The sequence below is a fragment of the Anser cygnoides genome, chromosome 9 (genome assembly GCF_040182565.1).
Source record: "Anser cygnoides isolate HZ-2024a breed goose chromosome 9, Taihu_goose_T2T_genome, whole genome shotgun sequence".
NCBI classification, from domain to species: domain Eukaryota; kingdom Metazoa; phylum Chordata; class Aves; order Anseriformes; family Anatidae; genus Anser; species Anser cygnoides.
This window is the reverse complement of record NC_089881.1, coordinates 960,331-980,786: the sequence shown is the minus strand read 5'-3', so window position 1 is coordinate 980,786 and position 20,456 is coordinate 960,331. Positions and strand designations below refer to the sequence as shown.

General features: G+C 54.2%; 1 protein-coding gene across 2 annotated transcripts; it reads right to left on the bottom strand.

The window, feature by feature from the left end:
* Positions 1-1,186: 1,186 nt before the first annotated feature.
* On the bottom strand, positions 1,187-10,497 carry ZIC4 (Zic family member 4). Of its 2 annotated transcripts, XM_048049394.2 has the most exons (3): positions 8,795-10,488; positions 4,210-4,534; positions 1,187-1,420 (listed from the first exon to the last, which is right to left on the bottom strand). In XM_048049394.2, coding segments are annotated over exons 1-3 (1,530 nt in total). In that variant the 5' UTR covers positions 9,999-10,488; the 3' UTR covers positions 1,187-1,419. The 2 variants fall into 2 exon arrangements, with proteins under 2 accessions (XP_047905351.1, XP_066858536.1); XM_067002435.1 differs by lacking the exon at positions 1,187-1,420 and having other exon boundaries at positions 3,214-4,534; positions 8,795-10,497.
* Between the last annotated feature and the right edge of the window lie 9,959 nt (positions 10,498-20,456).

The following is a 20,456-nucleotide window of genomic DNA, read 5'->3' as shown; positions in this document are numbered from 1 at the left end:
CTCTTTAGAAACGGTTTAAAGCTAACGGGCAGGGTGAGTTTGACAGAGAGGAGAACAAATCGCTGACAAAGAACCTTTTACGTTTCATCAGCGTTGTTAGGACGACGAGCAGGAATTTCTCAGATAATAACTCCCACTTCAAAGATTTCTCAGCTCAATAGAAATTGGACCATCCTTTTTATTCAACCACAAGGGCTGGCACTAAAGACGACTCAACTGTTTGAATTTTTTTTCATCGTGTTTATTTTTCCCCTATTCACTGGGGTACTTGGATAAAATAAACAACAAGACAATTACTGGAACATGGACTTCTAACTTTCCCGGGCCCATGGCCCAGTGCCCATGGCCCCGGCCGGCCGGGTGTCAAGTTCCGTGCCCCGTGGAGGCTGCGCGGGCCTCCGGGGGTGCCAGGGCGGCTGCCGAGGCCGGAGGTCCTCGGGGGGTCGGGGGCGGCCCGGGGGGGCTCCGCTTCCCGTCCTACCACCCTTCGGGAGGGCCGGGGCCGAGGGGTGCGCGGCCGGGGGCTCCGGGGCCAGGTTTTTTGGCCGGGGGCTGGCGGCGAGCGAGGCCAGAGGCCGCAGCCTCCCTTCGGCCGGGGTTGGAGGCTGCAGAGCCCGCCTCGGGGTGAGGGCGAAGCCGAGCGGGCCGCAACCCCGCCGAAGGGCCGGGGGTGGAGGAAGGATGTCCGTAGCGAGGGGCAGATTGAGTGTACTAAGCTAGCATGAAACCAAAGGTCAGTGCAAATGTATCTTAATAGACTGTCTCAAATGGAGTGTGCCTCCTTTGAAGGCCGCTTGCTATTGCTCTCCTCATTACCATAGCGATCCTAACGTGGCATGCTGATGCACCATAAAACTCACACTTTCAACCCCAAAATCAGGCCCTTTGAACAACCCGAGCTTGATTAGACCTTTCTCCTTTTCTTTTCCCCCTTAAAAACCATTTCCTTGCCTTTAGAAACTTGCCCTCAAATCCCAAATGCATTCTCTGATCCCGGCAGAAAGCAGAAACAAAAGTGAGCTGAGGAGAGGTTCAAGCGGGCCTTTTCTTCCTGACATTCTTATCCATTTTTATTATGATCTGGAACAAGTGCCCTGTTCGCGTGGGTTTTGTTTACCGGAAATTAAATGAAAATGATTTAGTTCGCGTCAAACAAAAATATATACTTGTATACACAAGAAAAAGGGTCTGTTAGACGTAAATATTATGTCCTTAATGAAAAGACTGGACGGGCTCCAGACTTCGCCTTTCACTATTTAAGTATGACTTGCCTATTGCCATAGAAATCCTAACTTACCATGAAGATTCACCGTTGTGAAGAAATACTTCTTTGTGCGAGCTTTCTTTGATGTCTAAGGCATAAGATTCAGGCTTTCAGCTGCGTCTGTCTAGATTACCTTGAGAGCAACGGGGTAGACATCTGTAACAAGCAAATGAAAAATTAAAGGTGATTAGCCCGCACATCCAAACACTTGTGCAAAAAGAGAAATAAAGAAATAAACAGATCTCAGGACAAGATGGAAACATCCTCCCTGCCCGCAGCTGCCTCCCCTACCTTTCCATTTCCACGGCACAAGTTTCGGGGGCTGCAGGGTCAGAGGGCAGCACTCGCCCCCCAGTTTGGGCTCCTCTCGCATTTCTCTCGACTGGGTAACTCGCTGCGTGCCCCTCCCGGCACGGACACACCGGTGCTACCACTCGAGAGAAATGAACGGCGCATAAAACCCCAAAAAGTTGGGCACTTCGTGCGGGTGTGGCAGGGGACCCCGAGTTAGTGCCTCAGGAGGAAAATTAAGCTGCGGCAGGGGGGATGAGCTCTCTGCGGGGGTGTTTGTGCCACTGACCGGCTGTTTAGTTTCCTCCAGCTTTTACATTTCTGGATGCGAATACGCACATCTGTGTATCCGTGTGCACGTGCACTTGCACACACGGCAGCCCATCACCTGGGCCCAGAGGTGGTGCACAAGGGGAGAGGGGAAGTGGCTCCAGCAGCCTTCTGCCTGCACGGAGCGAGCCGTGGAAACCTCCTACAGCAGCCCCGGCTATTTATTTGCCTATCTGCTATTCTTAAACATCATTAAAGTAATTAACACGGCACCATTCGGCAGTTTCAAGCTACCCCACCGGAGGGTTTTGTGATTTTTTTTCCCCCTTCCTTCTCTCTCTCGTCCAGAGGAGCAACCCCGGCATGTTTGTGTAGGGTCTAGTTTTTTAGTCCTGGGGCAGGACGAACCTGCCAAAGCCGCGGTGTTGCTCGCTACGAGGATTTATCCCCGTCTTTATTTTCACAGGGCCGTGGAGCAGCGGCCCCAGGCCCCCGCTCTGCCGGGGGTCGCCCGGCCCTGGCCCCCCCCGCCGTGACGTCACCGGGCCGGCTGTGCCCTCCCCCCCCGGCCCCCTGCTCCCGGAGCCCCCTCTCCCAGGGCTGACGGGGGCATTGCCACCCCCGGGCTGCCTCGATTAGCCACTGCCGGCGGGGATATATATATATATGTGTGTGTGTGTATATATGCATATATAGTTCTATACTGCAAGAGGGAAAAGTGGGGGGATGCTTTACAGAAACGTCCATCGAGAGAGTTAATTAATCAAAAAAATTTAATGGATCCATTTTGTACAATTCAGTAACAAATAATAGCTTATATATATATATATTTCTTTAAAAAAACACACTCGCACAGAAAATAGTGGGTGAACAGAACACTCCAGCACGAGATACTGTAGACAAGAGAAAGTCTGTATGGCTACAAATGTGTGTGAAACCGCTTTGGTTTTTCGGGTGGGAGAGGGAAGGGAAGGGAAGGGAAGGGAAGGGAAGGGAAGGGAAGGGAAGGGAAGGGAAGGGAAGGGAAGGGAAGGGAAGGGAAGGGAAGGGAAGGGAAGGGAAGGGGGAAGGGAAGAGGGAAGGGGGGAAGGGAAGGGAAGGGAAGGGAAGGGAAGGGAAGGGAAGGGAAGGGAAGGGAAGGGAAGGGAAGGGAAGGGAAGGGAAGGGAAGGGAAGGGAAGGGAAGGGAAGGGAAGGGAAGGGAAGGGAAGGGAAGGGAAGGGAAGGGAAGGGAAGGGAAGGGAAGGGAAGGGAAGGGAAGGGAAGGGAAGGGAAGGGAAGGGAAGGGAAGGGAAGGGAAGGGAAGGGAAGGGAAGGGAAGGGAAGGGAAGGGAAGGGAAGGGAAGGGAAGGGAAGGGAGGAGGGAAGGGAAGGGAGGAGGGAAGGGGGAGGGAGGAGGGAAGGGGGAGGGAGGAGGGAAGGGGGGGAAAAAGGGAGAGGAAGAGGAAGGGGAAGGGAAAGAGGAGGAAAGGGAGAGGGGAAGAGGAAGGGGAAGGGAAGAGGAAGGGAAGGGGGGAGGGGAAGGGAAGGAAAGGGGGAGGGGAAGAGGAAGGGAAGAGGCGAGGCGAGGCGAGGCGAGGCGAGGCGAGGCGAGGCGAGGCGAGGCGAGGCGAGGCAGGCGAGGCGAGGCAAGGCAAGGCAAGGCAAGGCAAGGCAAGGCAAGGCAAGGCAAGGCAAGGCAAGGCAAGGCAAGGCAAGGCAAGGCAAGGCAAGGCAAGGCAAGGCAAGGCAAGGCAAGGCAAGGCAAGGCAAGGCAAGGCAAGGCAAGGCAAGGCAAGGCAAGGCAAGGCAAGGCAAGGCAAGGCAAGGCAAGGCAAGGCAAGGCAAGGAAAGGAAAGGAAAGGAAAGGAAAGGAAAGGAAAGGAAAGGAAAGGAAAGGAAAGGAAAGGAAAGGAAAGGAAAGGAAAGGAAAGGAAAGGAAAGGAAAGGAAAGGAAAGGAAAGGAAAGGAAAGGAAAGGAAAGGAAAGGAAAGGAAAGGAAAGGAAAGGAAAGGAAAGGAAAGGAAAGGAAAGGAAAGGAAAGGAAAGGAAAGGAAAGGAAACTCTGTGGGCTTGTAAACAAACTGGAGCGAGGCGGTCAGAGGGGGGGCGTATGGGGCGGGGGGGGGAAGGAGGCAACAGCCCTCCGGGGCACGGGGGCCGGGGCTCAGGTCTCTGCCTCCCCGGGGCCGAGCTCCCACCGCGGCCCCTCTCCTCCTCTCCCGCTCGATCTCCCCGTGCCCTGCAGCCGCGCTCCCGGTCCCCAGCCCGCCGGGGCCGCCCGCCGCCGCCTTCCGCCCCTAGCAGTGGGGCCGGGGCTGCCCGTCGGGGCGCGACGGCGGGGGGGCGGCGGGGGGCCCGGGGGGGCCGGGGGGGCCGCGGGCCCCCGCGCCCTGACACACGTACCATTCGCTCAGGTTGGCGGCGGGCGGCGCGGGCGCGGAGGGCTCGGCGTGGGAACACGAGGCGGGGGGCTCCCGGCCGGAGTCCGAGGAGGGGGACACCAAGGAGGGCGTGGAGGACTCGTAGCCGGAGCTGGGAGGAGGGGATTTGCAGTGCACTTTCATGTGTTTTCGCAGGGAGCTGGGGTGGGTGTAGGACTTGTCGCAGCCTCTCACTTTGCAGTTGTAGGGCTTGTCGCTGGTGTGGACGTGCGAGTGCTTCTTCCTGTCACTGCTGTTGGCGAAGCGTCTGTCGCAGCCCTCGAATTCGCATTTGAACGGCTTCTCCCCTGCAGGAGGGAACGGGCGAGCACAGCTGTTAGTAAGGGGGCCGCGGGGCACCCCCTGCCCTGCCTTCCCTCCCTCCGTCCCTAGGCACGGCTCCCCCCGAGGCTGCTCCCCCTCCGGCCCTTCCCCGCCGAGCTGCCCCGGCCGCCGCCCTCTGCCCGCCCGGCTGCGCCGCCGGCTCCGCCGCGGGAGCTCCCTGCCCGGCCAGCTCCAAGCCACTCCTTCCCCTGCCCTCCGTGTCGACGTGGGGTTTTGTGCAAAAGACAAAGCCCCGAGATAAGGAAAACTTAGAGGCCAAGTGCTCTGTCCGGGTAAACAATGTGCGCCGTCCCTGCGGACTCCGGTGTCCCGCAGAAGGAGCGGTCAGTGATTTATCCATGGGAACGTTTCTACGTTAAATACATTTCTCACACTACCGGAGGTGTACGTGGGAATATTATTCATCACCTCGCCAGATCGCATCTCCTCCACTCCTTTCTCGCGCTGATTACAATCCCGGGGAAGACCTGCATCCCCGCGCCCTTCCCCGCTGCCCTGCTTGCTGATGCCGTGCGTTAAAGCCCAAAATCTTGGTAAAAGACAGCGATGGTGGGGGGCGAAACGGCAGGGATTCGGCTGGAGGATGACTAGGCCGGTGCACGGTTCTGTCGGGAGGGTAGGATCCTCTTTTCATTTGAGCCTACTCAGTCATGGAAGGAATTGCAATCGGGATTAATTTGTCGGGTAATACGATAAGTGACGTTAAGCATAATAGAAATATAATCGTGTTGCCAGAGTCGTGTGCGAGTTTAACCTCGGATGGTGTGGACCGGGCATGGTACACGATATAGAGAAGGCTTTCGAGGAAACGTGCCACAGACAGCTTCAGGATGCAGTGATGACTACGTTATTGTCCCTGATAACAGCAAACTACAAAAGCCTGCTTGCCAAGGAGCACGCAGGTCCTGCAGCATCCGAGTATGAAAATAAACTTCTCATTCGTCCAAAGCCCAAAAGTATCGGGGAGCAGAGGACACCACAAAATATACAGCCGAACCTTAAACGTGAAGAGCAAACAAAGCCACTGTGTTCACCGTCATGGTGTATATGGTGGAAAGGACTTTGAACATGTATAAAACCTTCGAGGTTTTGTGTTCTAATTTGTTGCCCCCTACACCCACCCCCCCGATCGTCACGATTAAATTTCGGAGGGACGCAGCCCACCTCTCACTCGGGTCTGAACACAGGCACATAAAGGAAGGCATTCCAAATATTTCACATGAATGCACTTTATGCAAGGTAGGTGGGAAAAAGCTCATGGCTTCTCGTTTGAAGTGTGTCTTCTCCACTGTAATAATCAATGCCGATCTCTCACACCGTGCACCGCTAACATTTGCACAGAGTATTGGTAAACACCTGGCATTAGAGAGAATGGGGGAAAGGTTAAAAATAAGGTCTCTTAGAAAATGATGCAGGTTGTAACCAAATACTGTCCCTATACACTGGTGCATATGCATAGGCACACGCACGCATATAATCTAATTATAGCTCCACGTAAGGAAACAATTTGACCTTCAGCATCTAAGTTGAGACAACAAATCAAGGATATTAGTGTAGTACAAGCAAGCAGTAAGTTAGGAGACCCCAGGGAAAGCCGTCGTCATAAGCACTCCGGTTGTGCAAATTGAGTTGCATTCAGGTAAAAGAGGGCTGCGGCACGTTCTGCTTTCTCCGGGGTTGAAAAATGTGGAACTTGACTTAACCCCGTGAAAGAGCCGCCGAAAAGCCCCTCCGTGCGCTCAGACAGCGACGGGGAAGAGGGCAGCGTTTTCGCAGTCGTCTGCTCTGCATTCTCTGAACGCCTCGCCTCGCTAAAGAGGAGCCAGCCGAGCCTTTTGCAAGTATTCCTTTCGCGAGAGCGGCTTTTTCTTACGTGGAAATCCCTACCCGCGAGGGAGAGGCCACGTTACAGCCCGGGCACCGAGGTGCGGCGATGCAGCCACGCAGAAAGTTCCCCGGGCGATGGAAGGAGCGCAGGAGCCCAACCCCGCCATTTTAACCCCACACTTGTAGCTGGTGCCAAAGCGGTCGGTGCAATTCGGCTGCGAAACCGGGGCATAATCCCCCGGCTCCGGGAGTGGATTAAGGTATTTACCAACTTCTCCAGGGGGTGGGAGGCCGGCGGTGGTGGCCCCGGGGCTGCAGGCGAGGCGCGGGGGGCGGCCTGCAGGGCGAGGGCTGCGGCGCCCGCCTCGCCCCATTGTTCCCGGCCCCGCTGGGAAGGCGCAGGGGGGTCCCGGTCGCGCCCCTCGGCCCGCTGCCGGCTTCGGGGCCAGCCCCGAGCGGGGAGAGCTCGGCCGTCGCCAGCAAGCCCTCCGCCTGCTCCCCGGCCTGGGAGAAATCCGAAGTCATGAATATTTGAGGAGGCAATAATTTTCCTGTTGAACCTAGGACTGTCTTCATGAATAATTTGTAGCGAGTTCTATTAGGGTTTCAGAAACATTTCGCTTTTGACAACTTCTGGGTGTTTAACAGAAACGGTGGAACCATAAAGGCCCTGCAGGAGTTTTCACAATACAGCAATTAATCACCGGGAAAGTTAAAGTGAAAAGTACAGACGCACGGAATTATGTTTAATAAACGCAAGGCTCCGATCTCGGGTTTGCCCTGAACCTGCCTCTCCGATGTAGGTCACTTTCCCCAAGAATTTAACCATTTTCTGCTTCAGATACTTCAAACTGTGAGGCCGTTAAAGAGCAGTAAAAGTTTGTTTACTTAAGAAAAACACCGTCATTAAGGGATGAGCTCTCCCGGTTAATGGCTGTACCTGTTCTGATCCGCCAAGGAGCTAGCTCGGATACAAGTTATGTGACCCGGGGATACTCCTTTCTTCTCGAAAAGGGGGCTGAGAAGGCAGCAGAGGAACCCAACTTCGCTGTTGCCCCCCCTCCGCACAGATGAGCTACTCACAGAGCGATGGAAAAATAATTAGGTGACGAGTGATGCTTGCTGTAAAATCTCCGTGCTATGCTTAGACGATAGCGATACGAAATTAGTATATATGTCATGCATATTATACTACGTCGAGTTATAGCATAAAAATGCAACTCCTCGAAGGTCAAACCGCACCGGGCGTGGGAGAAGGGGAGTTTTATGAACTGGAGGGCGAAAAAAATCGTTTGGCTGTAAGCAGGTCTTACAATAGGATTATGTAGTTCCCCTCGCAGTGCATAAGGCTGTACAGGAGGGGGTGGGAGGTGGAAAACCTTACACTAGAACTGATTACATTTTCCAAAAAAGGACTTATTTCTTATCTTCTTCCTCAGATAAAAAAAAAAAAAAAAAAAAAAAAGCCAGCGCTACAGACTACGAACACCGTCTGCTAAAATAATTAATACAACTTCACAAGCTGCTTCTGGAAGTGTGAAAACTTTCTACGTGTAATTTCATTAATTATAAATGCTTTCCTGCCCGGAAGAGTTCAAACACAGTTTTGCGAGATCGTCCAGCGAGTTACTTTATTTTCTCTTAGCTAGAACTACCAGACGTTTCTGACACATGTCCCAATTTCGCTTCACAGATCTGCAAATGACATTTCAAAACGTACGGGCCGAAACAATACCGGGTTTTCTTCTCCTTTTTTTCCCTCCCGAGAATCAGAACTCGCAACTCCCCATATCTGCGAACGCAAGGAGTCCTCGGCTGGCGATGCTCATTAAAAATGTCAGTGTTATTCAGATCAAACATTTGAAACTCCCTCTGACCAAAACAAAACTGTTGAACGAAAAGGTCGCAGCTGTGTTATTCTCACAATGTTAGAGCAGCAGCATCTCAGCGACATCAGTCAAAACTGACTAGACAAGTTGTAACTCCTATTGTTCGCATTTAATTTGTGAGCTTACACAATGATTTCATTTTTTTCTCCAACTACTTTAAACTGCCAAAAAAAAAAAATTCTCGCATGTGTGAAGAAACAGAAATTGTAGCCATGTCACTCGGTATTTTCACAGATCTACCCGCATACACGGTACAGCACTCTCCGCACAAGCAGCAAAAATACGGACGAGAATTCTGAGATTTGTTCTCGCTCACCTCCCCCCCCCTTTTTTTTTTCATTTCTCCCCCCTCCCTCCAAGCGGTAAAGAAGCAAACAAATCTGAGAATTTATTTTCCAGAAGTACTTGGCGTGCATTCAATAACAACGCAAAGGATACATTAAAACAAAATAAAGCAAAACCGTATGCTGAATAACACAGAGAGTAAAGAGAGCTTTACATACTGACCTGTATGAGTTCTTTTGTGTATTTTGAGATTCTCTGATCTGGCAAACACTTTACCACAGCCTGGGAAAGGACAGGGGAAAGGTTTTTCACCTGTGTGGACTCTGATGTGATTTACAAGTTTGTATTTGGCCTTGAAAGGCTTCCCTTCTCTTGGACACTCTTCCCAGAAACATATGTGATTGGACTGCTCGGGTCCTCCAACGTGCTCCACGGTGACATGAGTCACCAGCTCGTGCATCGTGCTGAAAGTTTTCGAGCATAATTTTTTGGGAGTCTGGTCCAACTCAATCCACTTACAGATGAGTTCCTGTTTGATGGGCTGCCTCATGTAACGAAAGAAGGCACCCGGGCCGTGGTGTGGAGCCAGGTTCACGTTCAGATTCATGCCACCGTAGCTATGAAGTGAAGAAGCAGCAAAAGGATCTGTCCTGGAGGCTGGTACTTGAGTGAAATGTTCAGACCTGGCGTACATTTCTCCAGGTAACCCCAGTCTTATCTGTCCGTTTAGATGGCCACCTGGAGCTGCATGGGGAGGCTGCTCATGGAGTCCAGTGAACAGAGAGGGATTCCCAGCTTCTGAGTGGTGGTGCTGGTGGTGACCATGGTGTCCGGGGTAGCTACCTGTTGTTGAGACAAACAGTCCGTGGTGAGAACTTGCAGCGGGGTGCTGCTCGGTCAGCCCTGGCATGAGTGGGGCCGGCAGGTCTCTGCGTATGAAAAAGTCCCTACCTGCTGCCAGAGCCTGGGCTGTGTGAGAGACGGGGTAGGGGAGTGCTGGTGACTGCGCCGGGCCAAACGCTCCTGTTTGACTAGAGACCACCTGGGCTTGGCCTGCCGGATGATGAGGATGATGATGATGATGATGGTGGTGGTGGTGGTGGTGGAGCTGGTGGCGGGGCTGAGGGGCAGGGCTGAGCTTAAGGGCCGCGGGGCGATGCTGAGGAGGAGGCTGAGGAGGAGGATGGTGGCGGTGCCCCATGTGTTCTGGCCCAAGGCGGGACTCGGCGGCGTGCTCCCCCGGCGGCGTGGGTGCCGTGGCGTGGGGGTGCCCGGCGAAGGCCGGGAAGGCCGGCATGCTCGGAGGGGGGCGGTGGTGGAGCTGGGGGCGAGGAGCCCCCGCCAAGTCTACTAAGCTCAGCGCCGTGCTCCGCCGGGAGAGTGCAGCAGGGTCCATCACTGGGATCCCCAAAGCATCCACGCTCATTAGCTTCTAATGCTAAAAAGTCACCTGACGGCGGGGAGGAGAGAGAGAAAGGGGGAAAAACAGAAAAAAAAAAACAAACACAACTGTTTTCCTTTCTTTCTTACCCCCCCCCAAAAAAAAAAAAAAAGTTTCCCCGTCCCGCTGCCCCCGCCGGCGGCGCGCACGGGCGGCGGCGCTGCCAGCGGGTGGGCTGCGCTGGGGGGGCGGCGGGGGCTCGGCTTTTGGCGGCGGCGGGACGGGGAGGTCCCCACGCGGAGCCCGGCCTCCTCCCGGGGCCGGGCAGCCCCACGCGGTGCGGGACGGGACGGGACGGAGAGGAACGGGTCGGGACGGGACGGGTCGGGTCGGGACGGGACGGGACCGAACGGGTCAGGACGGGGCGCGGGCGGCCGCACGCCGCCTCCGGGCCGCAGCGCCGGACCCGGCGGGCAAACAATCGCCGCGCCCTCCCATTGGCTGCCGCTGCTGTGACGTCACCGATGACAGATCCCGCCGCCGACCGAAAGGGTTAGCGCCCGGCCCGGGTGGGGGGCTGAGCGGCGGGAGGGGCACTGCGCATGCGCCTCCGCCGGCCTCCCTCCCCCTCACCCCTGCCCCGCCCCGCCGAGCCCCTGGCGGCGGCACGGCCCGGTCCGGGGGCATGGCACGGCACGGCACGGCACGGGACCGCAGCCCTGCTCGGGGCTGGGGTCCAAACGGGGGGCTGCCCCCGCTCCCCGCCATCGGGCACGGGCCCGGTTCCCCCGGGGCTGCCGCCGTCGCGGGAACAAAGCCGCGGCGGGCGGGGGGAGGCCGGGAGGGAGCGCACCGACTGCTCCCCATCCATATACCGGCCTCCGCCTTTGTTGGCCGGGGGCGCCCTGCCCGTCGGGGCTCCCCCAGGAGGGCCGCGGCACTCGCGGGCAGGCGGGCGGGGGTCGGGGGCAGGCGGCGAGGGGCAGGCGCGGGGCCGCACAAAGGGCTCGGGGAGCTCCCGCCGCCGGCCCCCGGCAGGTTGTAGGGTTATCTGGGGGCTGGCTGCCGGGGCGATGCGAGAAACCGGCATGCCCAGACTGAATCGGAGGGTTTAACCCAGAAGAGGGAGTCTCTCTCCCTTGCCGGCTCGCTCTCTAGCACTTGCAGGGGACTTCCACGTAAAATCCCCATCCTTGGCTCGAGGAAAAAGCATCGCGATACGTTCGTGAACGCCTCGCTGCTGATGCTCCTCACCTGGAGGAGTGAGCGCGGTGTGTGGGATTTGCGTTGCTAATGATGAAAGTGCGGGTCGGGGCTTCAGGCGGCTTCACGGCGAGGCCTTGTAGGTTTAGAAAAGCTTAGGGCTTCTGCCCAGAAGGAAGCTCCTACTTTTTTTAAGTTTTTAAGAATAAGGGTTTAAGTTTTTAAGAATAGGGTTGTGAACTTAAAAAAAAAGGCAATGAAAACTGGGAAAAGACGGAAGAAAGAGGGCTTCCGCTTCGAGAAAGAAAAACACAACTGTAAATATCTGCCCACAGCATTACCCCAGAGCTCGGGTCCTGACATAGAGGTGAGTCCACCAATAAACTCTGAGTGGCATATAGAGCAAATAGAGCAGCAATTAGTTCTCTAACCGTCGGACAAACTCCCAGCATTTGGGTCCACCACCTTAGTGTTACCTTCCCAAGGGATGCTCCCTCGCACACACACCAGGTGAAGCTCCCCGCCCAGAAGTCTGGATTTCCAGAAAAGTTTAACAGTATCGGCAATCGATTGGCTTTACGACAAGTAGCAAAGCAAGAAAACGCCTGGCATTCTCAGCCCACCTACTCTCATAACAGAAGCTACCAGCAAACGATAGAAAATTGTAAGATTAAAGCCTAGGACATACATAACTGCACAGGGGACGTTTTATCACAGTTCCCTATACTGCGGCTGGCTGCAGTTAAATATTTTGGCTCTGGTTGGCTTTCACCCTATTTCCCCTGTAACACAAATCTAATATTTAGGTAGCTAGCTGTAGATACATCCTCGTGTACATCTTTCTGAGTGGAGATGATGAAAAGTGGCAAATGATGCAATTAGCTCTCCAGCCTTACATAACATGTTTACGCAGGCATTTTACACCACACACCATCCTCACAATAACTTAACTTTCAAATCTACTTGCTCTACAGAATGGATTTGACAGTCCCATTCATGACCATCTCAACAGGAGTGCACGGAAGAGACAAACGTTAGTAAGTATGAATCTGTTACTTACAAATGTACTGAGAGTGTGCATTCCTAATAAAGCTGCTTTCCTCCTACCTCCTTAAAACCCTTCATCTCTACATACTTGTTATCCACCGATTCTGACACTTCCCAGTCAAGGGAGGAAACATCTGGAACAGTTTATCAATTAAAAAAATGTTATAACCGCTTTTGCCCTACGCTCCCTGAAGATATTGCAATGCTTTCTCGCCAGACACTAATGGCTCTCGGCTCGTCCCTCATTCCGGGCATCCTCCCACTCCCGTTTGCGGACAGGGAGAGAGCCCCCGGTCCGGGGGGACCCTCCCCGGCAGGTGTAGGTGCTGGGGGTCCCTCCCCGACAGGTGAAGGTGCTGGGTGCCCTCCTCAGCGGGAGCTCCACGCGTGGGGAGCGGCGCGGTGCGGGCGCGGGCCGCCACTTGGCGGCGGGGAGGCGGGGAGACGGCGAGAGGAGGGGAGCGGGGCCGAAGCCAGCCGGCAGCTGCAGGCTGCTCAGCTCGCAGGGCGTTGGGAGAAGTTGCCTGCCTGTTTACGTGGCCCTTTGGCAGCTTCAGCTCGTCCGGCTGCCACTTGAGGAGTGACCAAGGTCTCCCGCTTCTTGGCAGCGATCTGAGCCGTATTGGACCAGATAAGCCAGGCTCTCGGCACATTCTCAAATGTATCAACATCAGCCTGTGCAGGGCCAAGATTTTCTTTTTTTTTTAAGTTTCTTTTCCAACCCACCTGCTTACGGTAAGGGCATCCCCTTCGGGACTCCCCTGGGATTCCTGAGCTGGACGAGCTGAACTTTTCCAGGCAGAAAGCGAGAACGCTCAAATAGCAAAGCAGAAACATCCTGAGCTAAAGCCGTAACTCAGACACCAGGGCAGGTCCGGTGCTAGAGTACACTCAGAGGGACCATGGTGCTCTCTTTGGTGCCTGACCCAGGGGGAATCAACGTGTGTAGAAGGGCAGCTTGGTGCCCAGTACGATTTTGCTAGTAACCGCGACCCCAACCGCAGTCCCCGGCCCCAAATCCCGCCTGTGTTGGGGGTCTGCTTTAGAAAGGTGACAAGTGGCAGGGATGAGCACCCGGATTTCCTCCTGTAAGTCGAGTCCCAGGCACCTTTCCTGCTTTCTGCCCCTTCCCTGCGGGACCCAGGGCTCCGACTGGCCCCAGCCCTGTAGCTCCTGCCCACGCCTCGGGTCCATCCTGCCCGCACCCCTACACCGCAACCTGCGCCTGCCATGGCCTAGGGGACCGAAAAGCAGCCGCACAGCCCTGGGGATGGGTGCCACCCCAGCTGCGCGGAGCTGCTTTACTGACCCACAGTGGTTTGCCTTGTGTTTGGTAGACATCTACCCAAGCAGCAAGGCGCCGATCAGTATTGCTACCTTGGCTGGAGACAGGGCTTGCTGGAAGGTGATACAGAAGTCCCAGGAAAGCAGGAGCTGCTCGTGTTTGTGCTCCTTGAATTGGGGCCAAAACCCGCTCACCCCTGAGAGGTGCTCAGCGCAAGGGCCGGCTCCTGCCCTGGGAAGCGTGGCCAAGAGCAAAAGCTGACCTCCAGCCCCCTGGCTGTGCCCTCCCAACCCTGCCTCTGTGAACATTTCCCCTCCCCGATGAGCTGCCGGCAACTTTCCGGCCGGTGCCCCGGGCTGGGAGGGGCTGCCCTGAGACCTCCATACAGCAGCTTCCAGGGGGTTTCATTAGGTTTCAACTCCCGGACGAGAGGAACGGATTAATATGAAAATCCTAATAGTTACTCAAAGGAAGCACAAAAAAAAAAAAAAAAAAAAAAAAGAGAGAGAGAGAGAGAGAGAGAAAGAGGAAGAGAAAGAGAGGACCGAGCAGTCATCCTGCGCGGTTCCATAGCCATCGAAGTCGCCTTTGGCCGGGAGGCAGAAGGAAGGCAGAGGCTGGCACAGGGGCAGGGAGCAGGAGCGGAGCCCGAGCCTCTGGCAGCCCCGGCAGAAGGCACTGCTGCCCAGGAGGAGGTGGGTCAGGGGAGCCTCTCAGCAAGCTCAGCATCTCCTCGGAGAGAAGGGCACCGACTGGCTTGGGATCATCGTACTCCTTTGTTTCTGTTTCCTTGCTCCATCTCTGCTCACGGGGACTTATTTCAGGGTTCCCGACTAAGGGGAATTCAGCCATCAGACGAGCTAGGGCTGGTGCCTAGGTTCGTCTCTCACTTTTTGTAACCTAGAGCTACCCTACGACAGGCAAATCATATGCTTATTTTAAATAGAATATTTCATTCAGTACCTCAAGATTAAGGTATTCCTGTCAGATAAGCTGTCAGTCACTAGCTACTTAGACAACACATTGTAGAAGCCTGGTATCCCTGGTAAAGATGATACATATCATGTAAACCCCATCAACAAGATCAAAGTCTTCTTCTTTAATAGGATCCAATACATGTCAAACCTCATTCCAATCAAATCATCCGTAAATGAATTCAAGATGAATATGTCATAGAATAATGTGACAGTGCAATCACATGGGGTCAGGGGTTGTTGTTTCAATGAGAGAGTCGTCAAATATTAATTCTAGAACCTCCAAATGAATAGGCATTGAGCAGGATTAGGCAGCTGCTGGTGGGGCGTTCTGTCGCTGATTTGTGTTTATGCAAGTACTAAGCTGAAAAAAATATTGTCTCCTTTGAACTGAAAAAAGGCCATATTTTAACTTACTTGACTTTTCCAGGATGTTTCTGTAAAGTCGTTTTCTTTTCCTCATTACAAGGGGAGTCTTGTGCCTCATTTCCTGACTTTGTTCCTGTTTGGGAAGAGGGGTGGAAAGTTAAGACCAAAAACATTTGTGTGTGTGATATAAAAAGAGGACGGCGCTATATGTCTCGGGCATCGTGGGTTCAAAAAGAAGAAAGAAACAAAAGAAAAGCAAAAAAAAAAAACAAAACCCAAGTGTTAAGCAGCGAGGGTTGGGGGAGAGACAGGCTTGCTCCGAAGGGAAACTGGAGGCTGTCTCCTCAGCAAACCGGCACATGTTTTATGGAGTCATGAAGTTTCCATGGCTGATTAAGGGAAAAAAATTATGAAAGGACATATTTCCAAATTCTCCTTTGATCTGACATTCACCTTCTGGCAGGCTGTTGTGAGGCGGGTTTTTATCAACTCGACTATATTGTTTACAGATCCTTCCTTCCCTAAATTAAATTTCGGACTCTCTGCGAGCCTCCAACACAAGTTGTTGTCTCAGCAAGGATTAGTATAGTACCACCCTAGCACTTTTCCCTGCCTATAATTTTCAGCTTGCTCTTTGCACTCCGCAAGGCAGAGCACTGTCACTGCTGCAGGCAGAACTTGGCACATCTCTCTTTGAGCGGCAGCAATAACCCCGAATGCAGATCGGGGGTTTGATACAATGACCGAGTCCGAATTTTTGCAGATACTGTTGAAATTCTCAGGTATTTTGCACTACAGAAAAGCAGAAGAGAATCTCACACGTGTTTTTTTTTCTAAGGACATTATTATTACTATTGCAGTTGCTACTATTATTATTGGGACTCCAGGGCTGGGAAATAAAAATCTATACTAACACAAATAATTGATGAGATTAATTATGAAACTTCATCAGAGTATCACAGGCATACTCCATCACAAATAATTTGATGCCCTCAATATTTTCACCGCTGTGACGAAAATTACTGCCGAAATAAAAAGAACTATAGGAAGCCCTTAGGAATTATTTTTGCGAGTCGACTTCCATTCATGCTCACAAGTTTATGAAGCCAGAGCAGCAAACAGTGTCCTGCTAGCGAGAGTTTTGCAGGACTTGTGCTTTATTGGTTAGGATGGGAGGCTGGAGGAGTTAGGAGTGCTCAGCTCCTAAGCGTTCGCCAAAAACTTGTTGAAACTGGACAAAAAAAAAATCGCTGCATTTAATATTTCAAATGGTTACCAGATGACAAAAAAGAAGGCAAAACAGTTGTGGATTTGAGAGTAAATATTGGCTAGAACTCTGCCTCGACCTCGCAGCCTCTGTGATCCGCGGAGTGCCTCTGGTGCAGCAGGGGCGCGGAGGGCGCCCAGCGCCCGGGCAGGATGGCCCCGTCTTGCTCCGCAGGCTCCCGGCCGGGCCGAGCCCGGGGGCTCCGGTGCGGGGTGCGGGACCCCCGCGGGGGCCCTAGCTGGTACCGGGGGGCTCGGGGCTCCCGCGGGGCAGCCTCTGGCTGGGTGCAGGCGAGACCCGGCCCCCCTTCCCCAGACTAGCGGCCAGAGGTGCGCGGCCCCCCGGCTGCGCGGGGCCGGGAGCGCGCAGCCCCCGTGGGAGCCCCGGTGCCCGGTTCGGCGGTGCTGCCCCGGGGTGCGCGACTCGGGCGGAGCGGGTGGCAGGCAGGCGGCGTGTGCCCGGCTGGGCAAGCAACCTGTGCTGCTCGGGGTGACGGGCAGGAGGGAGTGCTCGGTGCACAAATTAAGTTCCTCGACACCGGGTGGAGAAAGCCCCGAGCCCACCCCAACGATCGGGCTCCCGGAGAGGGGACAGCGGCACTGCTCGCCCCCGGCCGTGCTGCCTGGTGCTGGGGGCCGTGCCTGACGAAGCGAGGAACCCCCGGTGCACGGGGCTGGCACGCAGAGCCGGGCTCGGGTCAGAGGTCACCCTGGGTGGCGACGTGGGGGCTTCTCCCCTATCCCAGGCAGCCCTTGGGGCCGGGGTCCCAGCCCCTCCGAGGGCGCTGTGGGAAGCTGGCGGCAGCGCCCAGCTCCTTGGCAGCTCCCCCGGCCCTGCCCGCGGGGGGTGGGAAGGTAGGGGGTGTTGGAGAGGGCCGGCCGAGCTCCGTCCCTCCTGCAGCCGCCTATAAAAAAGGGAGAGCGGGGCCGGAGCGCCGGCTCCCCCGGCGTGTCCCCGTGGCACCGGGCGCGGCGGTGGGCGAGGCGCTGGGCGGGGTGCGCATCCCCCGGGACGCCTCCCCACGGGGCTCGCTATTGTCAGCGCTCCTCGCCCTCTGCCCTCCGCCCCGGGCCCCACCGGTCCCTCCTGGTCGGCCGCAGGACCCTGTCGGCCCCGCCGCCTGCCCTTCCCCGCCGAGCCCGGCCGCCGTCGGGGCTGCCGAGACCCCGCTTAGGGCTGGGAGCACCCACGCCCCGCTCCGCGGCCCCCCGCCGCCCGTCCTTGCGCAGTGTGCCGGGCCGGGCCGCCCCCTCGGGGCCGAGGGGGGAGCGGGAGGGAGGGCGTGCAGCTGTCGGAGGGTGCCGGTGCCCCCCTCGACGGCTCCCGGGGGCTTCTCCCTCCGCCCGCCCCGGGGACTGGCCCCACGTGGGCGAGGGGGCGCCGAGGCACTGCCCCTCGGCACCGCAGGACTCCTGCCCTCCTCCCCCGGGGTGGCCGAGCCTCCTCCTGCCCGTGTCCCGCCCCCCCGGGGGCAGGGAGCTGTCGCCCAAGGTGTCGGGGAAGGCGATGGGGGAAGCCTGGTGCCCGGACTGCCAAGGTCCCCCCTCCTCCCAGGCACTTACCCCTTCGACCTGTTGAAGGTTTCTCCTCATTTCTGAACAGGCAAAAATTAACGTTGGGAGGGGGTGCGGGTGTGGGGGGGCTGCGGGGGAGGGGAGGGAGAAGAAAGGAAGAAAGAATGAAAGAAGAAAACAATACCCCCCCCCCCCCCCCGTAAGAACCCACCACCTCTTTGGCGCTTCCATCGAGGCGGTCATCCTTCATTTCTTCTTTTCTTGCTTTCTGGAAGCAGTTAGGGAATGTATGATGAAGCAGAAATGAGCCGTCAGGATGATATTTTAATGGCTTATATGTCACGTTGGTGCATGTGGCTTTGAACTGGAGCAGCTTTCGTTTCCTGCAGAGAGCGCGCCACAAATCCCACTTGATAACTTCTACAACCCACAACACTTTTTTTTTTTTTTTTTTTTTTTACATTCACTCTTACACTGTATATTTAGATACGCTTCCTAAAAGTACCCTGTCGTCTGCCTTCTCCTATATTTTGTACGGACCTGGAATGATCACTGGGTCCCCCCCCTGCACTTGGAGGAAGCCTAGCACTGGACTACCTAACTTTCAGGATCTCCTAATGCCATCACCCTGCAGATTTCACAGTTATGCTGCCTACTTTGTCCTTTGCCCAGGTTAATTTTAGAAACATATACAGAGAATAATGTAACGTCCGCCTAAAGACCATGTCCCCACTGAGGTGCGTACGTAGAGCGGGTATACCTGTTGCTATAAGCTACTGCAATTCCTCCGAGTGGATTTTGCAGAATAAATGCAAACGTGTAGATTTAGCCCATCATTATCCTGAAAAGCTGTAAAGCCTCCCAAGATCCAAGGGAAATTACATAATGCATTTGCTTTGAAAGCGAGCTGCATGCATTGAGCACAGGCAAACTGCATCTGCAGATAAAGTGCAGCGAAATGCTCCTTCAAGGCATATCCAAGTTTATTTGTTGTTGTTTGCTTATTTGCTTGTTTGTTTGTATTCTAGGCAATGGCCATTTTAATGGCTCCTGAAATTATGCAGTTCTCAAGCGAGAAGTGCTTGCGCAGTGTCGCTGCTTATCTGATCGCCCAGTACCTGCGCTGCGGATTGCTTCCCAGCGCCTTTCAGCCCACAGGATGAGTTTAAAGTTTCTTTGTTTGCCACCACGAATTTGAGGGGCTCAGATTTAGTTGCGAATAAGCCAAGTGAAGGGCTGAACAAAGGCGAAATTGAAGGATTCCGACTCTTAGCGAGCTTTTTGTGTTTTCGTTACTAGAAAATAATTAGACCTAATTAATATGCAGGCGACCGAATAAATAAATAATTCGCCGGTTTTATATAGGCGCACATACACGTGTGCACATACGTAAGTGTATGTGTACATACGTATGCAAACACATATATTTTAAAGTTTCGTGAGACCTTTTTTTTCGGTGCCGAAGCATCGTTTAAAATATGGTACAAATGTTGCTTAGCTTAATTGATTAAGCCACAAAGGTTTTCTGCTTTTAAATACCATACTTCTACACTTCAACAATCATTTTAATATATAGTCAATGGCTCTTTGTGGCGAGAACAAAAAAGAACTATCCGCAGTTTTTCAATAGACTTTGAGCTGGGGAAAGACAGGTTAATCGAGGGTTGCATCTAGAAAACAACCAAGTGTTGTATGTTTGCACTGAATCCAAGTGTCTACATTTTTCTAACTAAATCAAAGGGAGTGTTATTTCTTTTTCTGCTCACTCATCTGAAGGTAAGTAAATTTTCTCTGGCGATCAAAAGCCTGGTCAGCAACAAAGACACCGCCTGCTTTTTCCACCGTCCTGGTGTGGCAAGTTGAGGAATTTCAATATCTGTGACAAGGGTGACTGATTTGTGAACTAGAAAAGGTTTGAATGTCAGAAAATTTACATTGCTCCTATCGAGGATTTTAAATATATATATTTTTTCAAAATAATTAAAAAAAAGCTATCTGGGACTTTCATGCTGCAGGAAGAGACACAATGTAGGTTTGGGAAATTTACAGTTTTACCTGAATGAAAGAGTCCCCGTAAAAAGAGAGAGCGAGGGAAAGGCAGAGCGAGAGAGAAAGGAGAAAGAAAATAACAAAAAAGAGGCGAAACAACAACAACAAAAGTAGAAAGTTAAGAGTTCTCACCCACCTGCGTTTTGATGGGTGCAGAAAACAAGATTTATTTCAGAAAACTGGTGGAGGGACAGAGTCAGCTACCCAGAGAAATCACGCCTGATGTTTAAAAATCAAATCAAGCGCACCCAGCACCTACTCTCGGAGAGCTGCAGTTTTAAGCAAGAGGAAAACAACAACTTAAAATGGAGCGAGCCACGACAGGGCTCCCCTTTTCAAAGCCTACAAAGTTGCTCAGCGATCTTAAAAATCCTGCCCCGCCACGACATCCCCCTCACCACCACTACCAGGGACAGAGGGACGGGGATGGAGAGGAACCGGGACAACGATGGAAGACTTTTTTTTTTTTTTTCCTTGCACGTATGCACACAAAAAGATGCGTTGGAAATATTTTCGTGAAAAAAAAAAAAGGGTTTTTTTTTCCTTAAAAAAAAGTTGCTACTCCTGGAAGCCCTGCTCGTCCCCGGGGCTGTCAGGGCGCTCACAATACCTGCGATTGATGAGGCACAGGGGCCAATGGGCGGCGGGAGGCGGCCGTGCGCGCCCCTCGTTGGCGGGGCCGGGGGGAGTTACGCGGGGAAGGGGGAGCCGGCGGCGGCCAATGAGCGGCCACGTCGCCCCGCACGTCGCCCCGCCCCCGGCTCCCATTCATCAAGGGGGGGGGCCGGTGTCGTC